Consider the following 25,479-nt stretch of genomic DNA (forward strand, 5'->3'; position numbering starts at 1 on the left):
GGGTCCAGGAAGCCTGGATGCTCCTCAAGATGGAAATCTTAAAGGCACAGGAGCAGGCTGTCCCAGAGTCCCATAAGTCGAGCCGGAGGAGAAAAAGACCAGTGTGGATGAACCGGGAACTTTTGTTGAGAATCCAAGAAAAAAAAAGAGAGTCTATGTCCTCTGGAAGATGGGTCAGGCTACTTGGGGTGACTACAGAGAACTGGCCAAGATTTGCAGGAAGAAACCAAAATACACAAAACTCGCTTTTGAGACTTCAAAACTTATTTTTTTAGCCTCCTCTCCTTTGGACAAGTTAATCAAAAGAAACCAATCTGATGAAGGCATAATCTAACAACCAACAACTTCAAAATACTTGAGGAAAGCAGTTTTCTCCTGTTAGACAAAGGTTTCTGGAAAACAGCGGCAGGTAGAAGAGTGAAGGAGATAGGACTGTATCTTCAAACAATTTTCTCTCATTGTATTCCTTGAACCTACTCACATGAACAATTTATACACTGAAAGTTTGAGAGTTTGTTCCAAATTACTGTATCACCTTCAGCCTAAACAATTTTGGAGGAATTTGTGGAGCCAAAAAATATTTCTGAAGTAACCATAGCACCAAACCCCATGTACTAGCTCTAACTTCTGTTTTCTATGTTTCTGGGAATACACAGTGCAGATGTACTTTTTGAAGTTGTATCCAGAGTATCTTTCAGCAGTTATCACAGCAGACAGATTCCAACAGTGTGCCCCCATAGCATGTCTGAGACTCTCAACAACATGTCAAAAGGCCAACAGACACGAGCTCCTCTTTGATATATTCACCTTCTCCTGCAACGCTCTATGTTCATCTTCATATTAATTTTTGAATTATTTGACTTTTCCTGGTTTCCTACTTAACTCTTCAATCAACACACCAGTAGTAAATACAGACACAGGTAGTCACAAAAAAAAGCTATGTAAACAAGTGGCAAACATTTGAAACTAGCTATGTGAAAGAAGTAAAAAAACTATAAAAGAAAAAATACAAAGTCTCCTATTTTCACAGTCTGTTCATGAAGGATAAAAAAGCAAGGTACTGTACTGCACATCAAGGAGTAAAATTCTGTCATCCAGATCATAAGCAGGCTTACTGGTAGTCTCCAGATCATTAAAAATAGGAAGAAACTCTCAAAAATAAGGGACTTAGTTTATTGTCATGTCCAGTTTGTTTTTTTTTCCTTTTTATTTACTTTTAAAAGGGAAATAAGAATCTCAAGATAGACATAGAAGTTCATCCCACTGCTTACGACTGAAACTACTTGGGTGGCTTTCTGAAGTTGGAAAATGTAAAGGTAGAATATAATTTGGGCACCAGTAATGATGAATCACAGAGCTTATGATTCTTGTAGCAGCAGAATGAAAGCAATGAAGTTCAAGAAAGACATCCCCCGGGAAATAGAAGTGAAGATTTCCAATTTAGTTGCAGAAAAAAAAAATCTAATAAAGTATACTATCACTGAATTGAAACAAAATCAGGAAAAGACAAGAAATGAAAAAAGCTATAAAAGAAAACAGAGCAAAGATGCTTATATTTTGTGTAAATCTGATTTCAAAATCAACTGATCCACAACATCACAAGAATGGAAACCCATTAACTTCAAGTACATTTGTACTACTGTGCATGGTTGAGAAATGAACTATGAACAGACAGAAAACGCAGTTAATACCACTGCTGAAAAGATCATCTCTGTGAGATATTAGGGCATGTGATAGAGGCTTATCCTCACACAAAGATGCTCAAACAGACAGTGATAGAAACGAGATCCCAAGCAATCCACTGCCCAGCTTCTCCCAGGCCCTCTGCAGGAGTCATTAAAAGCCCATCTGCACAAGCCCGGAAGAGCCCAGGGGCAGAAAACAGCAGGTGGGAACAAGTCAAGGGCTCCTGAAGAAGAAACTCCATTAGAGCAGACTCCCGTGCTCCTATGTCCAGGTACCTGCAACTGAGAAGACTACAATCCCAGAACAGTCACTGGGCAGATGGAGTTGTTGATGGAGTACATACTCATATAAATACATTATCACTAATAGATCACCTTTTCCAGACAAAAAGGGGACGAGGCTATTGGTGCTGTCTGCATGAGTGCACCTGATAGCCCATGATCAGTATGGACAGCCATAACCATGTGCACTCTTTATCACCTGACATTATCAATAATAATTTGCCTACATCACCTTTGAAACTGTCCTTCAAACACCTGTATGCTGCTGTGAAATTCTGCCTTCTCTTCAGCAGACTATCCAAACTTAGTTCCTACAACCACTTCCACCGAAACACATAAAGACCTAGACTTAAGTCTCAACAGCTCCAGTTTCTCAACCATCTCCACTTTCTTTGCAACCCTTCCAAAACTGGGAACCACCAAACTAGGTGTTGCATTGCTGATTCAGCCTCACCACAAAAACGTATCAAACCACTACAGAAAAGCTATCAGTATTCCTTGAGATTAATTGATAACTTAAAATAAGGCAAAACTTAAGTCTTACCTCTGACAGGAAGATGTGTAGAAATAAAAGCAGACAGCTTATTTAACATCAACTGCAGATTAGTATGCTGAGAAGAATAATAAATCACTATAAGGTTACAGATGTTATGTATATAAGAGGAACTGTGATGAGTAACTGGATACTGCAGAAAGACTAATCAAAGGCTTTGACTACAGTACAAATAGGAAATAAGTTAAAATTCACCAACTGCTGTTTTGTGTTGGAGAAACTATGGTGATTGTTAGTATATCAATATCACTGATTAATAGCTGGGTCTTGTTTAATATTTTAAATATACCCCAATATGTTTTGTTTTTTTTTTTTTTGCTATACTACTTTCCTTGTTATTAAAACATCCAACAAAAAAAATTCAACTGCCCCATGTAACTGCAGACACTTACACACACATGCTACTGTTATAGTATATGCAGCCTGCCTCTAAGTACAAGCGTGACTTAAAGCACGATCTTAAATTTTATTCAAGTGTATTCCAACATGTGGTAGATTTACAGAATGAAGCAAGACAAGGATTAGTGCAAAATGGTAGACAGAAATCATTTCATAGCCTTGAATTCAAAACTTCCTTCATCTACCATGTGTTAATTTTAATTACAGAAGTATGTAATTTATTAAGACAAGCACTAAGTCACAATAAGAGGAGATTAAAATAAGTATAGTATATTGTCCATTCACTTTAAGTGCTTAAAATTTGTGCTCCAGATTTCTAATAAACAAATCTGCAGAACAGAGTGGTTGTATGAAAGCTGTACTGAAGGATAGAAACCATATAAAAAGTTGCTTCAAAACTGTAGACCCTAAGGTCACCTAATTGATCGTGTGATGCATTCCCACATCTGTCTGGAGCATAGACTTTAAACCTATTACCATCAGAAGTAACGGTACTTGAAAGTAAAACCTCACAACTTCAGTCTTTGGTGACTACACAAAAATAAGGAACAAAAGGAACCAATCAGACTTTTCAGAAAGTAGAAAAAAATAAACATTTCTTAAAAGTTCTTACAGTTATTCCAAGAGTTACTCACATGAACATACTACAGTTATTTTACATCAGATAAAAACACATACTTAACTGAGAGGAAAAAAAAGCAACCACCGTAACTGCGTAGTCCAATCTACCTTTCTGCCTCTAGTCATGATTTACCGCATTGGAACCACTGTCCTAGCACATTCTCCAAAGTTGGGAATGTGGAAGAGTCTTAAGGATCTAAATTATTTTCATTATGTTTATGAACAGTAATTATGCAATTAATATACATTACATAAATATGCATACATTTATATTATTTTAATCTGCTGGATGATCTTTATGCTGTAAAGGCCAGTAAACTAGACAAAATCTCTTAGTATCAGTGCAGAACAGTTAAAGGTTCAAACAATAAATCTTATTAGCTGACATGAAGAAAGAAGGGGGAAAAAAAATGGGCATGACTTCTATAAGCAAATTCCAGATTAGAAAAATCATTGTATATGCTGTGATTTGTCATATGTTTGTGTTCTTCAACAGACATCTCACTACTGGCCACTCTGATCAAGACACTGGCCTCAATAAGTGATCATGCTAGACAATATAATATCCAAGTTCCTGCATTTTTTGGAAACCATGTAATGAACTAAAGGATGCCACATGCTCTTCAATTCCATGAATTAAAACAGAATGTATACACAAACGTAATGAAATTTTGATAAAATATATACAGATCAAGAAAGACAGTCAAACAAGTCTGATAGATGTGACAAAGGCAAACTGCTGGACATCCATACAGCCATAAAAGTGTGCATAGAAAAAGTCAATTTATCAGGAATAATCTCAGAGACATTTTGCAGTCAGAAGATCATGAAATTCTTAAGAGCTTGATTCAGAAGGATTAGGCAATTTATATACTTTAATTTAAAATTAAGTTTTTCCCACAGTTTTTAGTTTTGGAGTTCCTTTTCTTTAAAGAAAAGAGGTCAAGAAAGCTGGAGCGCAGTTCAATATCAAATGCAACAGTTAAGAGTCTCAATTAAAACCCTGATGGTATCAGAAAAAAATCTAAAAGGCAAAACTACATTTTAAAAACAACCTGTCCCTACATACAGCAAGACAATGTCAGATGTCCTCTGTTAAAAAGGTTCAAAAAAATTACCATTTTTATCTAAGAATTTCTTCACAACCTGTCTTCATATCTTATCCTAAACAAACAAGGAATTCAACAAATGACTAAATGTCTACATGCAGATGCTAAAAAAGGTACTGCCCTGGAATGTCAGATTTCCAAAGTTGGAAGGACTTCTCTAGAATGGGAGACTCCAAATCTTTTTATCACTCTCACTGGTTTACGTTTCCCCCCCCCCAGATTTGCACAATATCATACCAGTAGTGACATTTAAATACAAGAGTCACAAGAGTTTTCCCCAGCTTTCAATGATGAAATGCCTATCTCTTAATTAGCATCCTCCCGACTCCATTTTTAAATCTTTTACTTCTAGTACCAGCAGATAATCTTGGATAAAGTCTTAAAAACTTTTAAATTAATTAATAATTTAATTAATATTTAAATTAATACAAATGTTAAATAAATATCTTTGTATACAGGACAAGAGAAACAGGGAAGGCAAATCTTTTGTCTTCCTAACTTTAGCCATAATAAATTAATTCATTCAGAGAAACAAGTGAGAAGAGAACATGCCAGCATTCAATACACTGAGAAGATACCAATGCTACAGTGACCACAGTTAGCAAAATGCTGAATGTAATCATCTGAGGAAGTCCCAGTTTATTTATGAGCTAGCTAATCCATGCCCAGTTCATTAAAACAGTTTAGCATAGAGATAATGTATGCAGGTGACAGTCTCAGCATTCTGTCAACATCCTTGCTAAATAACTCCTTAATTTCTTTCTGAAATCCTTGGATGTTTTCCAAAAGAATGACAGGTAGCAAATTTCAATATTTACATCATCACCTCTGAGACTTGTATATCTTCAGCTATTTCACAACAGAAACATTTATTTATGGAACTAGATGAAAAACATATGCAGACCTTTAAAAAATTCAACTTTTATGCGCCACTGATTAATAAAGCCCTTAATAATCCAATATTCTTTATTTTATCCAACAGTTTCACCTCAGAATGATCTTAAGTTACAACATTATACCATATAAGGTAGAAAGGGTGGATGTTTTAGATGAGGGAATTATGGAAAAATTATCCTGTATGGGAAAATTAAACTTACCCACAATTTGGTGCCAAGGAGCGAAGCTCAGTGGCTTAGCTTACATCCTGGATTCTGAAAATAAGCTATAAATATCCACATACACACAAAAACCATTCTGTCTGTTAACCACTTTACGTAAAAACCTGGATTTAAAGGATACAGTTTATGCACGTTCGTTAACAGTTCTCCACACCATAATCAACATATTAATCTAACATACTTAACCAAAAGCACCACAAATTTACCTGAAGACTGGAAAACTTCATTCAGTAAAGCTTCATTTACCACCACAGAACTGACATTTCCAACAGGATGACACCAACTCTGATAAATAGTTTGGAGTAGAAGGGTTTGAGCTCTAGTTGCTTGAATTGTCAAATTTGGAAGTTCAAATATGCATTCTGTTAATGGGACATGAGCTCGCTTGGTCCTGTTTAAAATATTGAGAGAAAAAAAATCATTACTTTCATGCAAAACAACTCAAAAGCTGAATTACAGAATAGCAGACTATAAGCAATTAACCCTGTAAAGACTGAGTTGTGTGCCTATAAAAATTCTGTCTAGTAAGAGCTTCTTCTACTTATACTAAAATTCACTCAAAATAGGAGTTAAATGCTTTAACTTTACACTTCTTGTAAAACATGAAATAAACTACACACTTTTATCTAATTACCTCTTGCTTTTAACATATCGAAATGAAAGTGTGTCAGCAAAATAGAAGGTACTCAAAATCATGCAACAAATAAAAAAGGTCAACTCTATTTTTGTTATATTGGAGTTCAAAACTCTATTGGAAAAAAAAAGTTTATTTTAGAGCTGTGAATCAGCAAACAAAATGAAATATTTCTCATTACAGAAACCTACAGAGACAGCAGCCATACAAGTACAACACTAAAAAAACATGCTCTGTATTTTCCTTCATATTCTATATCTGGGTGACATACTCGGCTCACTAAAAGTTTCCAAACAGGTAACAATATTTTTCAATCCTTTTTAATTTATAATCTAGTCAGGGAGGCTTCAGGGCATTTGGAGAGCTTGACCTGCTACCCTGACCTGGGGATATTCTGTTTGAAAATAAATTCTTCTGTGACAGCACAGCCCAGTACCAACAGGAGGGCTCTTCAACAAATAGACAGTAAATTACCTTTTATTCCTATTCCTCTAGTGTCCCCCAGATGCAATACCCTGACACACAGATGAGCTTATCTGTGCATATCTGTATTACAGGAGTCTCCTAAATATTCTGGGTGTACTTTTTAGAGCTCTTCAAAGTACATTAATTTAAGGTACTGGAACATTCCATATGAGAAAAGGCTGAGAGAGCTCAACCTACTCTGCCTGGAGAAGAGGGCATTAAGGGGGACCTAATCAGTGTCCATAAATACATGAAGGGAAGGTGTCAAGAGGACTCAGCCAGGCTCCTTTCAGTGGTGCCCAGTGCCAGGACAGGAAGCAACAGGCACCAACTGGAGCACAGGGGCTCCCTCTGAGCACCAGGCAGCACTGCTGTGCTGAGCAGCGCCAGAGAAATGGTACAGGTTACTCAGAGGCTGTTGGGTCTCCTCCTGGGGGGTGTTCAGAAGCTATATGGCCATGGGCCTGGGCCCCCTGCTCTGAGTGTCCCTGCTGGAGCAGGGGTGCACCAGAGGGGCACAGAGGTCCCCGCCAGCCCCAATCATTCTGGACCTTTATGTTTATCCCCACCATCAATGAAGTCATTTAGACGCCAAATGCTGAAAGCTGGAAAAATGTGCAAGGACAACAATGATGACGTGATTATGACTTTTTTTTTTTCAAACCAGTTCCAATATTTCTTATGAATTCACATTTGTAATTTAGCCTTTCAGTCCTCCAAGACAGTCTCATTGCATTACAATTACACATTTTAAGTGCATCCTAGTCAGACAGATTTTGAAATTCATGGATATTTGAGTAAAATACTTTACCCACTGGGAAACATGTAAAATTGTTTTTTTTGGCAGACGAAACACATCAACCACGAGACCCAGAATCTCTCCAGGTCTCTTATCTAATAATATGGCTATGTATAGCACAATATATGGCTACTTTATTTTTGGTGGTGGTGTGGTTTTTTTTCCTCCCTTCAGTGGCAAATGATAGTACACAGTCACTAGGAATTAGACAGCAGGAGGCTCCATGAACTCAGAAGCAGGCTTGTGAAAATATGGTTCCCTGATGCTCAAATTCTAGAATCTCTAGCAGACTGAAGGGCTCAAAATCCTGTCAATATAGAGATTTTCTTGCACATTCTACCACCAGTCAGGTTAGTGACACTTCACCAACAAAGCTGTGAAGGAAAAAACATATCACCACTTCTCAGATTCATCATCATCTAGGTGAAGAAGCAGAATAGCAAAACATTCTGATTGCTAACACTTTTGACTCTAAGTTGTAAATGAGGCCTTCGTGACATATGAAATATGGTTTGGAAACCAATATTCTGAACATTAAAAGCCACAAGAAAGTAACCATTATTCATTAAAGTTTTCTAGATATATGAATTGTGGAATCTACAAACTATTGAGAAAAAAAGATGGAAAAAGCACAGCAGCAGAACTGCCTCTGAGTTACAACTCATTTGAAGCTGAAGATGACTGTGCTGTCAGCTTCAAATGCTATTTCCAGAAAAAAAAAACATGGATGAAAAGAAAACTGATTGAAATTCCTAATACCAGACACATGTCTGATGACTTCTCCCATACAATCACATTTAGAAAAAAAGATTGGTACAACTGTTTGAAATGAAATATCAGTCTTTGAAATACAGAACTCCCATACTTTGGGTCTGCCCTTTAATTTGACAGCCATAAGGATTTTCCTAGGGAACCCAAGCAGACTGCATGCTGCCTGCGATTACTGCTCTACTAAGTGCAGCACAATACATCAAAGGAATAAGAAATATCCATACAGAACTATTGAAGCTCATCCTGTCCTTAAGTGTGAAGTTCAAACACACTGAGGAGATTCCCAGAAAGCGAGAAAAGTGTTTCTCCTAAAAGGTACAAATACCACATATGGTCATCTGAGGAAAAAAATGCTTCCAAATATATTAGAAAGCAAGAAAGCCATTCAAGAAAAAAAACCTAAGAAAAGTACAAAAGCACAGTAGTTAGAAAATGAGAACTACTTTACAAGAATTAACGTGAGACAAAAGCTGTAAATAATATTAACAAAGTCACGTAAATACAGAAAGATGCTGCCTGGTTTAAAAAATAGTAAGCGTTAAAAAATTTACAAAGAACCACTTTGATCCAGACAGCTGAAGGAGACTAACAGCATAATGTACTCTTAAACACTGAGATCAGCCTCCACGGAACATAACTGGACCCACTTCAGCTGCTCAGATACACACATAACCCTCAGTATAAACATACTATAGCTTTTTAGTCACTAGAAGAAAAGCTCTAGGTGCCATGAAAAACACAGACTTTTATCTTGCAACACTGTGGTCTTTTCTAATGCTTTTGTACAGATGGGTTCATTTTTGCTGTTTTGTAATTCAAGCATAAATGGTGCACAATGCATACATAAATATGTAAATGCAGAAAGGAGAACATAAGATGATTTTACACTTAGGAATATGTTCCCCTGTAGAACAAAACATTATATAGACAGTAAATGAAAAAATTTTAAAATTCCATACTGAACAGCAAATTCATTTACTCATGCAATTCTACTTTTATTCTACTAAAATTTACTCTTGTGAAAATGAAATGTCTTTTAGCAAGGCTTTTGTAAACATGAAAAGAAATGTAATGTCTGATAACATCAACTTAAACAAAATCTAACAGTCCTCTTATGAAGCCATTTACTGTAATCTTGTTCTATTTATCTCATTGCAGAAGTGCAGTTTAACTGTCATTATGTTAGATTCAGAAATTAAAGGAAAAAATAGGAAATATCATTATGTGGGACTAAAATTATCTCAAAAAAAGTATGCCTGAAGATTTCAAAAGATGGGTTTCCCAATGTAAAATTGGGGATGAAGATGACAAAAACATTTTCAACAAAATTCAGAACAATGACAACTAGACCAGTATTACTAAACTTCTGAGACCAATGACAATAGAAGTATACAATGCAACACTGGAACAGATTTTACCTAAAAAGTTTGACTATTCATTTAATACCTACTGTACTAAGCTATATGAAATGTATGTTTCACATAAAATACTCCCTTAAGGATAGCAATGGTGTATGAAACTTCTTTTAAACAATAAGCAAACTCTAAGCTTTTTGTACTTTAACAATCCCAGAGGAACGAAGTGCGCTGCTCCATTTCAGATAACTTGGGAGGAATAGGAAGTTGAAGAAAATAAATCCTTTTTTATAGAAAAAATAAAGGCCATAAAGGTGTGGGGAGGGGAAATGTATTATACCATGTGTGCAGCAAATGTTACTTAAAGGAAATTTTAACTGGACCTGGCTACTGATGAAAGTGCATTTATGATTTAGGATTTATTATGATAGTTTTGAAACACAAATAACGCATTTAAAAGAACTTAAAATACAAGTCTGCTACCAAAGTGCACCTGTTAATACAGAAAATCCATCATTAATAAGGTACTGAGCTATATTTAACCATAGTTTATGACTGAAGAGACATATTCAAGCAATGAGTGAAAATAATTTTTCCAGTAATCCAAATCTGCATTTCAATACTCTACCATTAAATTTGTATTAAGCAACTGAATGCAACTTCACATCAAAAGTCATTACCATAGTAAAACAGTTATGACACAGTTGGATTCTAAAGACACTACTTAAAGTGCACTGTAAAATTGTAACAACAATAGAAATGACTCTTGAGTGTAAAGATGTGAGAAATAGTTAAGATGCAGTTCTGAACATATGCTCATTTAACTGAACAGGTTAAAAAACTACCAATTCTAACACTCTTCTCTAGGGGAAAATAAATCCTAATGTAACTAGCGGGATAGACTACTCATTAAAGCTAAACTTGGACAAATTCCAGAATAAATTTAAGGAAATATGAACAAGCAAGTCCTGCTATGTAGTGGCACGGAGTGAAAATGAATCTGTCCTAATTAAATGATTTTTAAATACACTTCAGTTGTACCCAGTTTGCCGACAAACTGTAATAGAGACTTGCTGAAATATTTGCATGAATCTGGCATACCATTAATGAAAATAGTTTTCTTCACTGTTTTTGAACAAAAACATGAATTGGTCCTTATATGCCATGCATAGACACCGACATAACCAATCCATGTTAAGTTCACAGGCCTGCTATGAAATATTTTTAGTTTGTAGACTTCAGGAACAGCAACTCATTCTTTTAAAATCAACACCTCCAAATGATTGAAAGAATATAGTGGTGAACAGCTGGCTCCAAAGGTTTATATAGAGTCCCCAACTGCAGAGCTGGAACCTGCAAAATGTTTCCAAAAATTTAATTTTTCTTATTACTCATATCCTGTACGGTAAAAAACTATTAGTTCATTTTTTCCAAAATAACAAGACCAGTAACCTGCTACTAGAACCCAGCAACTGTGCCTCAAAAGAACTTGAACATAATATAAACACCTTAATAACTTTAGTCAGTGTTTGTACACCTTTCCTTCTAGGCAAACAGAAAACGTGTATTAGGTTTATATTTGACAGAAACAAGGGCTTCACCTGTAAGCATGCATCAAATCCGTGTTTCTACTTATTCTGATCCTTCATATCAAGAAAATGACCGTTTTGATCCTTTTATGTAACATCACTGGAGCAACTCTTATTGAAGAAAGCAAACACCACCAAATCTTTAAAGGCAGTACTCAGGGAGGAAAAAGGGAAAGGAATTTAAGAACTGCAGTTTTGAACTACTACTTTATTAAATACATAAGTACTGTCACTATTACCAAAAAAGCAGCAATATGACAAAATCACACACACTACCACCAGTTCTAGTCTTAAGACGATCATACATAGTTATCTGTGCAAGAGAATAATAATTAAACCTACTTTGAAAGACTGATTTCAAAAACATCTCCAAGGATTCCTTGCCTTCTAAACTTCTTTGGCTCTACAGGCATCACTAAGGAAGTCACACTTCTTAGGTCACCTCTTAAGCAGATGAGACAGCTGCAGTTCTCTTTTGTCTCTTATTTGTAAAAGTACTGCTAACAGTACAATTCATTACAAGGATGAAAGCAGCTACATTGGAAATGTAACTTTTCTCATTAGAAGAATAAACAGCTTTCTGCAAAATTCAAATACATCACTAGAGGGGATCAATGCAATCATTTCTAAGCTGACTGTTGTCTACTTTGTGGGTTTTTTTAGCATCATTTTTGGAATTGAAACTGACAGTGATGAAAAAAATCTCTGTCAGCATGAATTCATAGATGAACTTCAGAAGGGCACAGATTTCCCAGAAACAATTGTGAAAATAAAACAAAGCAGGCCAAGTACAAACTTCAATTCATCTTAGAAAGTGTTAAGATTTTGCATTCTCAGTTCTCATGACAGTGCGAGTATGAACAGAACAATAAAATTCAGTCCTGTACAGCAAAGCAAAACTAAATGCACTACTACAGGAACAACAGCAACAAAAAAAAGATTACTAACATCAAGTAAATATCTAGACAAGGAAGAAATCTTGCAAAAAAAATTTTTGAAGCAAAGAATGCAGGGATCTGGACGTGTGTATGAGGAATTTGAAACTTCGGTCATTTTTATGTCATTTATATTGTCATGTTACAGGTAGACATTAAAAATGATGATCACTACATAAGATTACTGATTTATGAAGCACCAAGGAATTGAGAAGCTGTGATCTCAGAGGGATGGTTACTTTATGGTCTGTGAGACAACAAGAATAAACACAGAAGGGCTGCAAGAAAGAACAAAGACTCAGAAAGCAAAGACAGGAAATTTTTAATCTAGCTAGGCTAGTTTAAGAGAGAAGGCAAGAAAGCAGTCCACCTGCACTACAAGTTGAGTCATTGGCTAACTACGAGCCCCAAAATGCAAAAGATTTGATCTAAAACTTTGTTGAGACCAAGAAGGAAAAACCCAACAAGGGGCTGGGTTTCTCATTTATGCACTCAGCGTAAAGCTTCAACTTTGAGAAATCCTCTCAATTCCCCAGGATGTGTGAGGGAAAAGCAGAAAACAAGATAAGAAACACTCCTCATAGAACATTACCTGCTTCAAACTTTTTGCTTTGTTTTTTTCTTTTTCCATTATGTATCTATTCTTCTCCTTTACTTCTACGAGAAGGCTGCCACTATCTTTAACTGCATCAAGAAATTGTATTGTCATTTATGAAAATTGAAAGGATTTTAAAAGGAAGGAGGGGTGATGGAATGGATACGGCATAATTCAGCTGCATTGTTTGCATCTCTTTGGACATAAAAAGGCCATGAGAAATTTGTGACTCGGAAGTTAAAAAACAGAACATGAAAAGTGGAAAGAAGCAAGAACATCCTATATGGAATAACTGTTTTTATGAAGGTGGTACAGGGGGTTTTCTACTAGAAGTACAGCACTTTTACATCAACTATTTGAGCTACACCTGGCCTCTTCTCAGGAAAACTATTTGCCAGTAAATTTCAGAAAATGTGAATGCAGAAATCTGCTGGAACTTACGAGATGCTTTAGCCTGTAGATGCAAATGATAAAGATCACCAGAACCACCAAATGAAACCAGGCAAATGTAAAAAAATGCTACTATCAGTAAACCTCCAACCAGCAAAGTTATGTCACTAAGAGAAAGAAAGAAAGAACAAAGTGTTGCTTTTTTTGCAGCTTCGATAAAGCAAGCATCACTGCTTTAGATACTACAGTGTAATGAAATCTCAGTAGCCACAGGGGCGGAACAGAGCTTTGGAAACTGCTTTCTCATAAAGTTGTGCACTGTCCAGACACACCACCTCTCCCCCCTCTCCCCTTTTCCTCCCATTTCCCCCTCCACACACTCCCAGAAGTAGCAGCAACAGCCATTAAATCAATCCTCTAAATCTGCCACATAGAACCATTTGGTTGTCATTAGCAGGTAAAACAGGGAGCCAGGAGGGCTCAGAAACACATTGGGTGCTCAGCAAGGAAAGCTGCCATGACTGTTGCTTGCAGGACACGATGGTATGAACCAAGAGCTGGATGTGAAAGCTGCTGCCATATGACAAGGAGACATGCCTAAACTGCTGCTATCAGGAAAGCAAGAACCACAATGGGCAGCCCTGAGAACAGCACACTTCCATCTTCCTTTCATGCTCCCAGAAGTAAAAGCAGGAACTCTCACAGAAACTGCTCCAATCTGAGGGAAGTTCACACAACCACTTTAGCACCTAATAACATAGATACTTGCAGATATTTTTGTAGCATTGAATTACCAGGAGAACAAATAAAGACTTTTTTGTGAAGATTTCTATCCAATACGATCGTTTAAAATTGCATTCATCTTTTTTTCTTCTTCTTCTCAAAGTTATGTCAAATTATCCTTTCTATTTGTGGAAAGCTGCAAAAGAAGGAAACTCAAATACAAATTAGTTATCTCTAATATTTATTTCAAAAACGTACAGGAACTTCATATCCCTTACTCCATTCCATCCAGGGAATGGTTCCAGATTTCAGACTCAAATCAATATACAACTGTTACCTTACTACTCTTTGGGAATTACAGTACAGGTTTGAATATTATAGGTATAATATAATATAAACAGCCCCAAACATGCCCCAGTACATGGGCTCTATGTATGGTAAGGACAATCCCATTTGCCAGAGCACAGCTATTTAGAGATGACCCTATCCTGCACAATGGAATCATCCAAAAAACTTGAGTCCAGAGCTCTACTTTATGAGGAGGAAGAAGAGTTGCTGCCCCATAAATCTGACGCCTCTCCAAAGAATACAGATGTGAGGATGACTCAAAAATATAGTCATGGGGAACAGAAGTTTCTTCCTTCCATCTGAATACATCTCCTCCAGTTAACCAGACTGGCAACTAACCTGAACAGCAGCTTGTAAAAGATAAGAGACAAAGAGGAAAGTATGGAAAGAGGACTGAAAATAAAATAGCGTCTTTCTGCAGAGACACGAAGAGCAAAAGCTTTGACCAAGAGCAGATCTAAAGACTTCTCCATCTCATGAAAAATTCTGTGCAACTTCGCATCCTCAATCCTTTTACAAATGCTAAGAGAATGTCAGAAGACAATAGATATATACAGAAAGGAAAGGCAATGCTCATGGATTTGTCTTCTTCTCCCAGTTATCACACTACAAGTGTTTCAATACTTCAGTATCCTTCTTGCAAAAATCCTTTTCTTTATATCCAGTATGAATCTCTCCTCTTCTAGTTTGAAAATGTTTCCTTTCATTCTATCACAACAGATTCTACTAAAGAGTCTGTCCCTTTCCTTCTTACAGCCCCTCTTTAGATACTGTGCAAGGCTGCTCTCAGGTCTCCCCAGAGCCTTCTCTTCCCCAAGCTGAACAGCCCCAGCACTCTCAGCCTGTTCTCATAGGGGAAGCCTGACTTCAGTTCTTTGTTTCTTCCTTTTTTGTTCAAATTGCCCTCCAAAATTCTCAAAAAAAGAAAAAAAAAAAAACCACTTTGGAAATCAGAAGCTTGCAATCCTTGCAATATCAAAATCTAATAAAAATCAGACAATTCATAGCAAACAGGTTCAGTGGAGATGCAGACATTAGCATGTGTTTAACACAGTACCTGTTCCTCAGTACGTACAGATTACTTCAGCATACTTTCAAAGGAATTGCTGAACATGCACATAAGCAAGCCTTTATATTTGGTTTACCTGTTGATTTGACTGAAAATAAGTACAGCTTTTTTTTTTAATAAAGTATTTTCAAGTCCACAGTTGCTTTGTCACCACTTGCCATGGTTATCAAATTCATCTGAGCTTGTCACGTTAACATGCTTACAAAAATAGGTGTATAAAGACCAGACAGCTTCTGGTACTTCAATCCAGGTGGAAACAAAGCCTACCAATCTGAAGCCAGCTCTACAGAGTCAAAGGATATGCTATGGTATACAATTTCATACTATTTCAACAACATAATTCTATAGGGAACTGTAAGTCTTAATGCCTGTAAAGTCAACCTATTTTCTTGCAGTTACAGAATTAAACAGGTAAAAAATTTCACAACAATGCTTTTACTCCTATCAATTCCCATGTTTCATTTAAAAAGTTGTAAAGAGAAAAATAAAAGGGAAAAGAGCAACTGCAACACTAAGGTACACTTCAAAAATCAACGTAAACGTGATAGCGGCTGTGCTCTGTGCTCTTAATTTCAAGATACAAGTTTTGAGCAAGCTTCATCTTTACTAGACAACTAAACAAGGCCAATCGCAGGCATCATGTCTGTGACTGTACATACCAACTACACTTCCTCAAACAATGTTTAAGAAAAGCTGAAGAGATGCCCTAAGTTCTCTGTAGGATGCAGGTTACTGACACATTTTATTTAGCAGTGTAGATACAACCTCAGATAACATTTATCTTGAAGATTCAATGACAGAATTAAAGGAGAAGAAAAAAATAAGGCACCAATTGCAGGTAAAATTCTAAAGAGAAAAAAACAAACACTGAAGAATGTCCACCAATGGATCACCAGAGGATTGAGCTTACACAGGTAAAGGTTCCAAGTAAGAACCACTGTAAATCCTAAGCGGTTTTCTTCTGTTGGTGATAATTTTAAGAAAAACAAACAATTTCTGAAAGCAAAAAAAAGATGCATCTTCTGGATTCTAATTTTCTTTAGCATTAACTCAAATTGATGGTACTTTATTATGACGGCTTTACAGCTTTAAATCTGAACATCCTACGTGTTTTAAATGACGTTTTATCTACTTGTCCTTAATGAATGTCTGCAAATACTAACGGCAACAGTTACTAAAACCAGGATAATGTATTCACCATGTGAAACCACTTTCCCTGAGCAGATACTAGTTAATAGGTTTAATTTATTTTCACTGAAGAGCCTTGACGATTAATTAACCTAAGTAATTACACTAGAAACAGTACAGATGACCACCCCTTGCAGTCAACTTTGCTGGTTTTCCTCCTCACAGAGAATACTGAAAAATACAACTGCTTCCAATTTACATTGATTAAAAAGTGAACTTTTAACAGATTTGCTGAATGCTGCCTGCCACATCTGCTGAGAAGCAGTAACATTAGATCTGGACTTAATTAAAAAAACTATACTAGAAGTTTCCAACTGAAGTTAATTTGTAATCACGGTAATCAAGCTACAAGTCATGTACGCATAATGCAAAACCCCTCATGGGCAGAGGGTGCTTCTTGATAACTGACAACTGTTCCTTCCAGAAGACCACAGCTGAAGGTGCCATAAAATGTTCTTGCTGAACCATAATATATAAGTATCAACACAAATTAAAAAATTCTCTGCAGAAGTTCCTCATGCACCTTCATCCTTATATGCAACCATTACCTACTTAATTTTTATTATAAAGATATGTTAACTGTGCTTTCAGTGAAAGATCATTCTCATGTTAAAGCTGTTAAATCACCTCATAGTGGTATTCACAACTTACAGTGATATACTGATCCTCCAACAATGACGTGCAGCCATAATGAAAACCCCAATCAAAACAAAATTGGATTTGGTGTTTTGATCTGATGCACTTTCTAGGCAATGGCTTAGACTTAACAATGCTGAAGCAATCCAGCATACTCCCTAGACTGATTGTTCACATCTGAGGCAATTATACCCCTTCAGAACCCACGTCTTTTTTTGTCAGTTCCTGCACAGTCTGTATCATTGACATCTCAACAGTTCAAGCAGGTTTTCACACATGCTAACTCTAACTCACGTTACATTGATGTGGCTGAAACACTCTGCTGTCCCATACGCTGCTGGCATCTGTTGAGGCATGCAATCTCAGATACTTTCTGTTTCGAAGGATATCCTGAATTTTCATCTGGCAGTTATATCCAATTACTGACATAACTAATAGTCACAACTGAACGCTACAAAATGAGTTTCATGTGTTTTCAACCTGTTTCTGCTTCTGACTCAGGAACCGAGCGTATCCCTCAACTGCCCATGTGAAACACAATCCACATTCAACCAAAATTGACATTGCTCTTGATTTACTGTGACTAGCCAATAAACCAGGCTGCCAAATTCAAGACTCAAGTGTCAATTTATTGAAGAACTTCCTTGATTCATGATCTAACATGCACAGTCTTTGGATATGTATGTGTTTCTTACCAGGGTCCTGCAGTCCCATGCTAGTGCACCACTGCACTGAACTGCGTGACAGCTGCATCTCAGCTCACAAGCTCACAAATCAACCAAAATCTAGTTGTAAGCAGCATTACTCCACTGAAACTACCCAATAACCCTGAAAATATGTTTCAGTCACAACAGTAACAGAGTTCACCTGATTGCCCCATTATATACATCTAATCCTCTCTCCTCAGCATGCAGCAAATCCTAAAATGTCTTCCCGTCACCACAGTATCACCTTGCTGGTAAAGGAGACCATTCCCATGCTAACTAGCCACCTCTAATTGTTCAACAAACCAAACCTTCAAATGCTATATAGTTTGCGATCAGCAGGAATTGGTCTAATTCTGTGATATGATTAAAAGCACATAGGATTTACAAGATGACCCAGATGAGCAGGTACTCATCAAAACTTCTTACTAGATAAGAGTGGGAGTAAACTGATGAATTCTGCCAAAGCGTGGCATACCACTACATGGCTTTGATTAAGCTATGGATGTTAAACTTGTAAGGGATGATGGAGGAAAAGAGAATTAAAGCAGTAAAAGGATTAAAAAAACACTTTTACACTGTTACTTTTACAATATCTACAGTTTTAGCAGAAATCTTAAAAGTAATAAGTTCATAAGTTCATAATAGTGCTAGGTCTTCAAAACACCTATTTTGCAATGTTAATTTTAATGTCATACATGAAAAAGGTTTAATTATGAGTGCAAAGCATCCATCTGGCATTCACATGGCCACAGAATCAAAGAAAAAGCAAGGAAGCCAGGTAAGAAAACTGAAAATACCACAGGCTGCTGGCAACGCATATTTCTCAATATCATTGTATAATAGCTAGACAAAAGAAGGTTAGGTCCCAGCATGCTAAGCTAATATAGATATAACAGATTGTAGAAACATAGTAAATATTTACCTTCACAGTTGTTTTCCCACAATAACATGCCCCTTACTGCAATATCTAAATGTTTCTTAAGAAACACCTCCAGACACAGGGAATCAATCGCTACCCTGGGCAGCTAATTCCAGTGATTAACCACTCTTTCAGAGAAGAAATTTTTCCAAATATCCAACCTACATCTCCCCTGGTGCAACTTGCAGCCATTCCCTCTAGTCCTAACATACGTTACACAGAAGAGGCTGACCCCCACCTCACCTCAGGCAGTTGTTGAGAGCAAAGAGGTCTTTCCTGAGCTTCCCCTTCTCCAAACTGAACAATTTCAGTTCCCTCAGCCACTCTTCATAAAGTTTGTGCCCCAGACCCGTTCACAGCTTTTCTACCCTTCCCTGGACGTGCTCTGGGAACTTAACGTCCTTCTTATAATGAGTGGACAAAAACTGAACACAGTACTCAGGATGCATCCTCACCTGTACTGAGTACAAAGGGGTGATTACCTCCCTGCTCCTGTGGGCTGTGCTATTTCTGATACAAGCCAGGTTGCCACCAGCCTTCTTGGCCATCTGGACACACTGTTGCTTCATGTTCAGCCAAGCATCAACCAACATCCACAGATCCATTTCTTCTACACAGTCTTCCAGCCACTCTGCCCCAAGCCTGCAGTGTTGCCTGAGGTTGTTGAGGCCAAAGCACAGGACCCAGCACTTGGTCTTGTTCAACTTCAACCCACTGGCCACAGCCCAGCAATCCAGCCTGTCCAGATTCCTCTGTAGGTCCTTCCTACCCCCAGGCAGATTAACTCCTCCTCCCAGCCCAGTGCCATCTGCAAGCTTACTGAGAGTGCACTCAGTGACCTCATCCAGATCATCAATAGAGATACTGAACAGGACAGGCCTCAAATCCCTGGGGAACACCACTCATGACCAGTTGCCAGCTAGATTTAACTCCATTCACCACCACTCTCAGGGTTTAGTCCTTCCACCAGTTTCTTACCCAGCAAGAAGTGTACCTGCCCAAGCCACGGGCTGCCAGTTTCTGCAGAATACTGTGGGAGACAGTGTCAAAGGCTTTGATGAAGTCCAGGCAGACTACATCAACAGCCTTTCCCTCATCCACTAGGTGGGTCACTCGATCGTAGAACAATATCAGGTTAGTCAAGGGCAACCTGTCTTTTGTGAACCCATGCTAGCTAGGCCCTGAACCCCTAGTTGTCCCACACATCATGATATGATCAAACTTGGCATCATCTCATAACAATTCCTTTCAGGATGTTCTGGCATCAAGAACATTGAATAACTGCTCTGTATCCTGCAATCATTAATGTACAGATCATGAAATTCCAGGCATAAATTTACTCAGCTTTAATTCAACTTATTCATGAAAAGTTCATTCACACACAAACTTAACATCACCAGGTACCACACAAGTTCATGCTGGTGCTCCTTGTAGACAGCAAGTCAGCAGCTACTGCTCTGGTCTCAAAATAAGAAAGAAGAATCTCACTATCAATCCCTGAAAATGAACTACTGCACTAATTAACTGAAAAGAAAGGATGCAGAGATAGATAACATCATGCCCAATGTCCTTATTCCACTAGGTTTCAGAAAGTCAAAAGTTGTCATGTGTGATTGTGAACCTTCCCAGAAATTGATAATGTACAACAAGAATCTAGAATACTTGTCACTGAAAGGGATGAGAAGATAGGCAAAAAAAGAAAAATCAGTAAAATGAACACAACCAGACTAACTTCTGGCTCATAAAACAAGGATAACATTTTTTCACAATATCTAGAATTTTTGAATTAAAGGACAATCACGCAGAATCTACACTCTAGTGTACTCTAGTACAACAAAGTGGTAGATTATAAATAATAGAGGGCTCTTAACACTAAACTGCCTACCCTGAGTAATCTCATCTGTTACCACAGGAATTGTAGCCAAAGAAGAAAAAAAAATAGCTAACTCCTCTCAAGATTTCTGTTTGGCCATAAACATTCTTGTCATCCATTCTGCACTTTAATCCATATTCTGCTAATTCTCAGTTGTTTTTAGACATCCTCCTGAAAGCTTTGAAAGCTGCTTTACAATCTGGCATGCAACACTACATAAAGGAGCTGTAAAATATTGACATTAACGTAGCATTTTGCATCTTGTTATACTTGACAAAATTAAAATACCAGATGTTTTTATTTAAATATAAAATTAAATATACAAAAATTTAAAAGATGTCAAAGAGTTAGTTAACTAATAAGTTCAAACCAATTTTGTTTACCAGGAGAATGTATATTACCTGAAATTAAAGCAGACATCAATCTAGAAAGTAAAATGAAACAGCACTTTTGCTACCTTAATGGTAATTTACATGAATTTACTGGACTGTCACTGAAATTTTTGTTAAAATATGCTACTGATGTTTATCAGCTGAAGTTTTCCAAAATAAATATATATTTAATATACAGAATATGCTTTGAGATTAGTACACTGAAACTAAAAAATAAAACTCTTCTACTGATTTATGTCAGAAATAAAGTTGAGATTTTCACTGCTAACTCAAAACATACTACCTGAGGGATTCCATAACAGTTCATAAAATGTCTTTGTTTCTAAGAAGTATGGTCTGTGGTATATATTTTCTACCACAACATAGAAGAACATGTGTAGCATCAGAAGTGTGTACTTTAAGAAACTCTGGAATGCGAAATCAAAAAATCCAAATAAAACAGGTGGTATAATTTGGGGGGAAGGTGGGGGGAAGGAAAATGAATTTAAGTTTAATGACATTACCAGGTTATCCTACCAGACTAATTCTCACTCACTGCATGACTTCAATGAAGCTCTCAGTCCTTGTGCTGATTTCGATTTAGTTCAAGTGCTATTTGATGCATTTCATCTGGAGTTTTATTCACTTCAAACTACACTTCATTTAACCAGGCTGCTGCTGTACTCATTTGTTTTTCTACTTTATTACCCACAAATTGGTGTTGCTTAGTTTAGATAAATTGTTGGAATAAGTTAATTTTATACAATTATTTCACACTACTAATAAATAACCTTTAGAAAGATACCATGTCACAGAAAGTTAGAAAGTTACTATTAAAATTCTTTTAAAATAGGCTCCTCCTGGTCTTGCAAAAATCTATTCATAAAATTAGATTTTAAGGCATCAACATCCCCCCACCCTCACAACTACTGCTTGTTTTTATTTTTCCGCATTATTAGCCTACTTGTTATTAGTCTACCATACTCTATTTTCCAGCTGGGCACACATCATAATACAAGGGAGAGGGGGAGGCAGAGAAAGACAGACAAAGCACATGAAAGGGAATGTGATAACCAGCGTACAGCAGCACATGTGCGAGAGTGCAAGAAACCAACCACGAATGACCAAGCACAGCAACAGCAAGCAAATGCAAAAGAGAGCACAAGTGCACTCATGAGAAAGCACCAAGATTCACTAACTTGTCAGATTTTTCAACCATTTTTCATCTCTAAAATAATCACATTGCACAACTGTTAGTGAGTTCTTACAGTATACTAAATAAATCCAAGTTTGCTGTTAAACAGTAACGTATTTCCACAATTAATTATCACAAACCTCAGCTCAATGTTAAATATCAGGTTGTCAACTCTACCAGAGTCCTAATGAGCTCTATTAGCAAGTGCTGATTATTGGTTAACCTGATCTATTATTATTTTTTTTTTTTAAGCAGCATATCACAACAACACAACAATTCATTTGAAATGCTCAGTACTGTCAGGGACTACTGACAGAAAATATGAGAAAGTCAATTAAGCTGCTACCACCTGGTGGTGTTCGGATTATGCTAAAAAAACCTCTTATATTTAAGATGCTATCACAGCTTGTAAGAGAAAACCCAGTGTATTCTGTATGTAGAACTACAAAATGAATCCAGTACTCTGTTTCTTCCCTCTTTCAAATAATCTAAAATACTTTCACAAACAAGTCAAAACAACAAATTAACTACAGATCACAAAGCACAAAGACAAAATATTTGACACATTATCCTGTTTACCTGTTCTTATTTGCAGGACTCCTTACACAGATTAAATCATTAAAAAACGTATAAGAGGCAATTACTAAGAAACCTTTTCTGTCCAATGCATCACTCAAAACGCATTTTCTTGAAAAAAGCTTTACAAATATAATATAAATATAATACAAATATATTTTTATTAAAAATATATATAACATCTACGATCGTAAGTTCATTTACTGCAGAGTTTGCACAGATTTCAGATCCCCACAAAGATATGAAATGCTGATTAACAGCTATCTTTGCAGAGATTTATTAGCTATAACAGTCTTCACAGTAGAATACGACAGAGGAGACAAAGAGACAGTTTAGGAAACTATACATATGGAGCTTAGCATTTTTAAACTATTCATTATAAACGTGAGTATGTTACTTAAATACACTGTACATGCTTCATGCTCACCAGTATTTTGGAAACTTGATCAGTTTTCCATAAAGAGCAGTACTGAAAGAGGGAATAACTGGAACAGGGAAGCAGTACAATCCTCTACTGTCCAAAGAGGTCAATGCTGCTTGAAAACCAAATACCTGAAAACAAATGCAGCCCCATCAAAGTACATACTATCACGATTAGATCATTTTCAGATTACTTCTATATAGATAACACATTGAATATTTTATAATTATTTGCAGCATAAAAAAGATAATTTTAGGTATTTCCTTTTTGCTGAAACAAGAATGATTTAGCAACAGTTAAAATACATTATTCTATACCTTTTAATTCTGCAGATTGCACGTTGTCTTTCATACAAACAACATTTGTAACATTAGCTAGAAAAGTGGTATTTAAGGAAACGAGATAATACACCTCGAAGTTTTTCTTAATGAAACAACCTGCAAGTTTCATCTCCACTGTTCTCTATGATTTTCCCCTGCTCAGTATGGACAAGGGACAGCTCTAACTCTCAAATTTACAGCCTCCTGAAAAAGCTATCCAACAGTTGCTAAAACTGTCTTGAACAGGAAAAGTCCTTCAACCGAAAACCTTTGGATAGATGGCTTGCCTATTGCTGTCCCTATCACTTTACATATAACAGGAGTAAACACCAGCCAGAAAACAGAAAGCTTGCAATGAAATACTGGGACACTGTTTTTTATGAAGGCAATAAGAATGTCATTGTTTAAATTTCTATTTAAGATAACAGCACACAAATGAATGGATAGCTAAAATTTTAGCTATCTGTAGTAAATACTAACATTTTAGTAGCATTCAAAAGATTTTGAGACTGCCTGAGAGGAAAGCTTATCCTAAAAGGATGTGAGGCCTATCTTAAAACTTAATTCTGAGTTTTCAGTTTTCAATTCTACTAAAATCTCAGCAGATGGCAACTGAATAATTCCACAACTTCTTAAATTTCTCTCAGCCAAGCAATAAGAACTTCTTTTAAAGTGGGTCTTTAACTGAGAACATTCAAAGTGCTTTCCTCTTTTAATGAAAATATCTGAAGTTGTTTGGCAAAAATCTTTGCAAACATCACTGTGAAGGTTTTGCTGTAGTAATACAATGAAAAAGCAATGCTTCTTTCTCATAACACCACATCAAGTTGCTACATATAATTACTCTATTGTAATCTACATATTCTGCAACTGCTAACTTCAAATAGGTGAAATGTTTCCTCAAATTTTTTTAACTCATTACCACCACAGGAACTTTGGAATTAGTTTGCATCGTTGCTTCATGTGAAGTTCGGTCTTCATGTTACAGACCGTTTGGATCAGCTTAGAATTAGTTATCTCAAATGACAATATTCTGCAAGATATATTTACTTGGCATATCCTGAACACGCTCTCCCTGGAAACCTAGCTGTTACCATTAAGAAGCTGTTACCATCTAACCTTGTTTTAACTTTTCCTCAGCACCCTGCAATAAGAAACAAAGCTCAAGACTTTCTTTACCTTCAAATAGCAGTGTGAATAACAGTAATGAAGAAGGTTATCAGATGGTTGGCTGAGGCTGCTGACCATATTTACCAGTTGCTCGGCGTACATTGGTACAGAGTGTTCCAGGTTAATTTTATCCACCAGTATTCTGACAGAAGGTAAAGGCCGTAGGGGCTGGAAGCTTGTAGCATTCAGCAATCCACTGAAGTTCTATGGGAGGGGAAAAAACATGCAACTGTTACACCTATGCTGTACTGTTCACATGCTCTTAACATCTTTCTCTCAGACTAATTCGCATGTAATAAAATTTACTGATTACCACAGCAACCAAAATAATACACGTTCTTAAGTATTCTCAAAGTAACAACTTCTGTGGTAGTTTACAATTCACAGATAATGTTTCCATCCAGAATTGTACTGTGTGAATAGCCAGATGTTGGCAGGTGGGCAGCTGCTGGGGAGGTCTGTGTCACTACTAAGTAATTAGATCAAACACAGTACAATCTACAGCAGTTAAATGTCTAAGAACAACCAAGTCTTGCTGATACCAGGGTTGCGGCTAGAATAACAGAGCTGCCTGCTAACATCTGTTATGCGTCTAAAGAGTATATGTGTTCAAAGATTACCAGTTTGACTAGGCATAGGAAGAACTTCACAGCAAAATGGCAG

At 36.7% G+C, this 25,479-nt stretch overlaps 1 protein-coding gene across 6 annotated transcripts in view; it reads right to left on the reverse strand.

The window, feature by feature from the left end:
• The window catches only part of VPS13B (vacuolar protein sorting 13 homolog B), a 412,996-nt gene that overhangs the window by 316,975 nt on the left and 70,542 nt on the right, over nucleotides 1–25,479 (reverse strand). For all 6 annotated transcript variants that reach the window (XM_065751678.1, XM_065751682.1, XM_065751679.1 and 3 more), the window contains 3 exons: nucleotides 24,826–25,020; nucleotides 23,333–23,457; nucleotides 5,974–6,158 (listed from right to left, as the gene is read on the reverse strand). In XM_065751678.1, coding sequence (XP_065607750.1) covers nucleotides 5,974–6,158; nucleotides 23,333–23,457; nucleotides 24,826–25,020 — 505 coding nt within the window. The remainder of the gene's footprint in view (nucleotides 1–5,973; nucleotides 6,159–23,332; nucleotides 23,458–24,825; nucleotides 25,021–25,479) is intronic.

The sequence above is a fragment of the Cyrtonyx montezumae genome, unplaced genomic scaffold (assembly GCF_038088225.1).
Source record: "Cyrtonyx montezumae isolate F1298 unplaced genomic scaffold, pur_monq_1.0 scaffold_8, whole genome shotgun sequence".
NCBI lineage: Eukaryota > Metazoa > Chordata > Aves > Galliformes > Odontophoridae > Cyrtonyx > Cyrtonyx montezumae.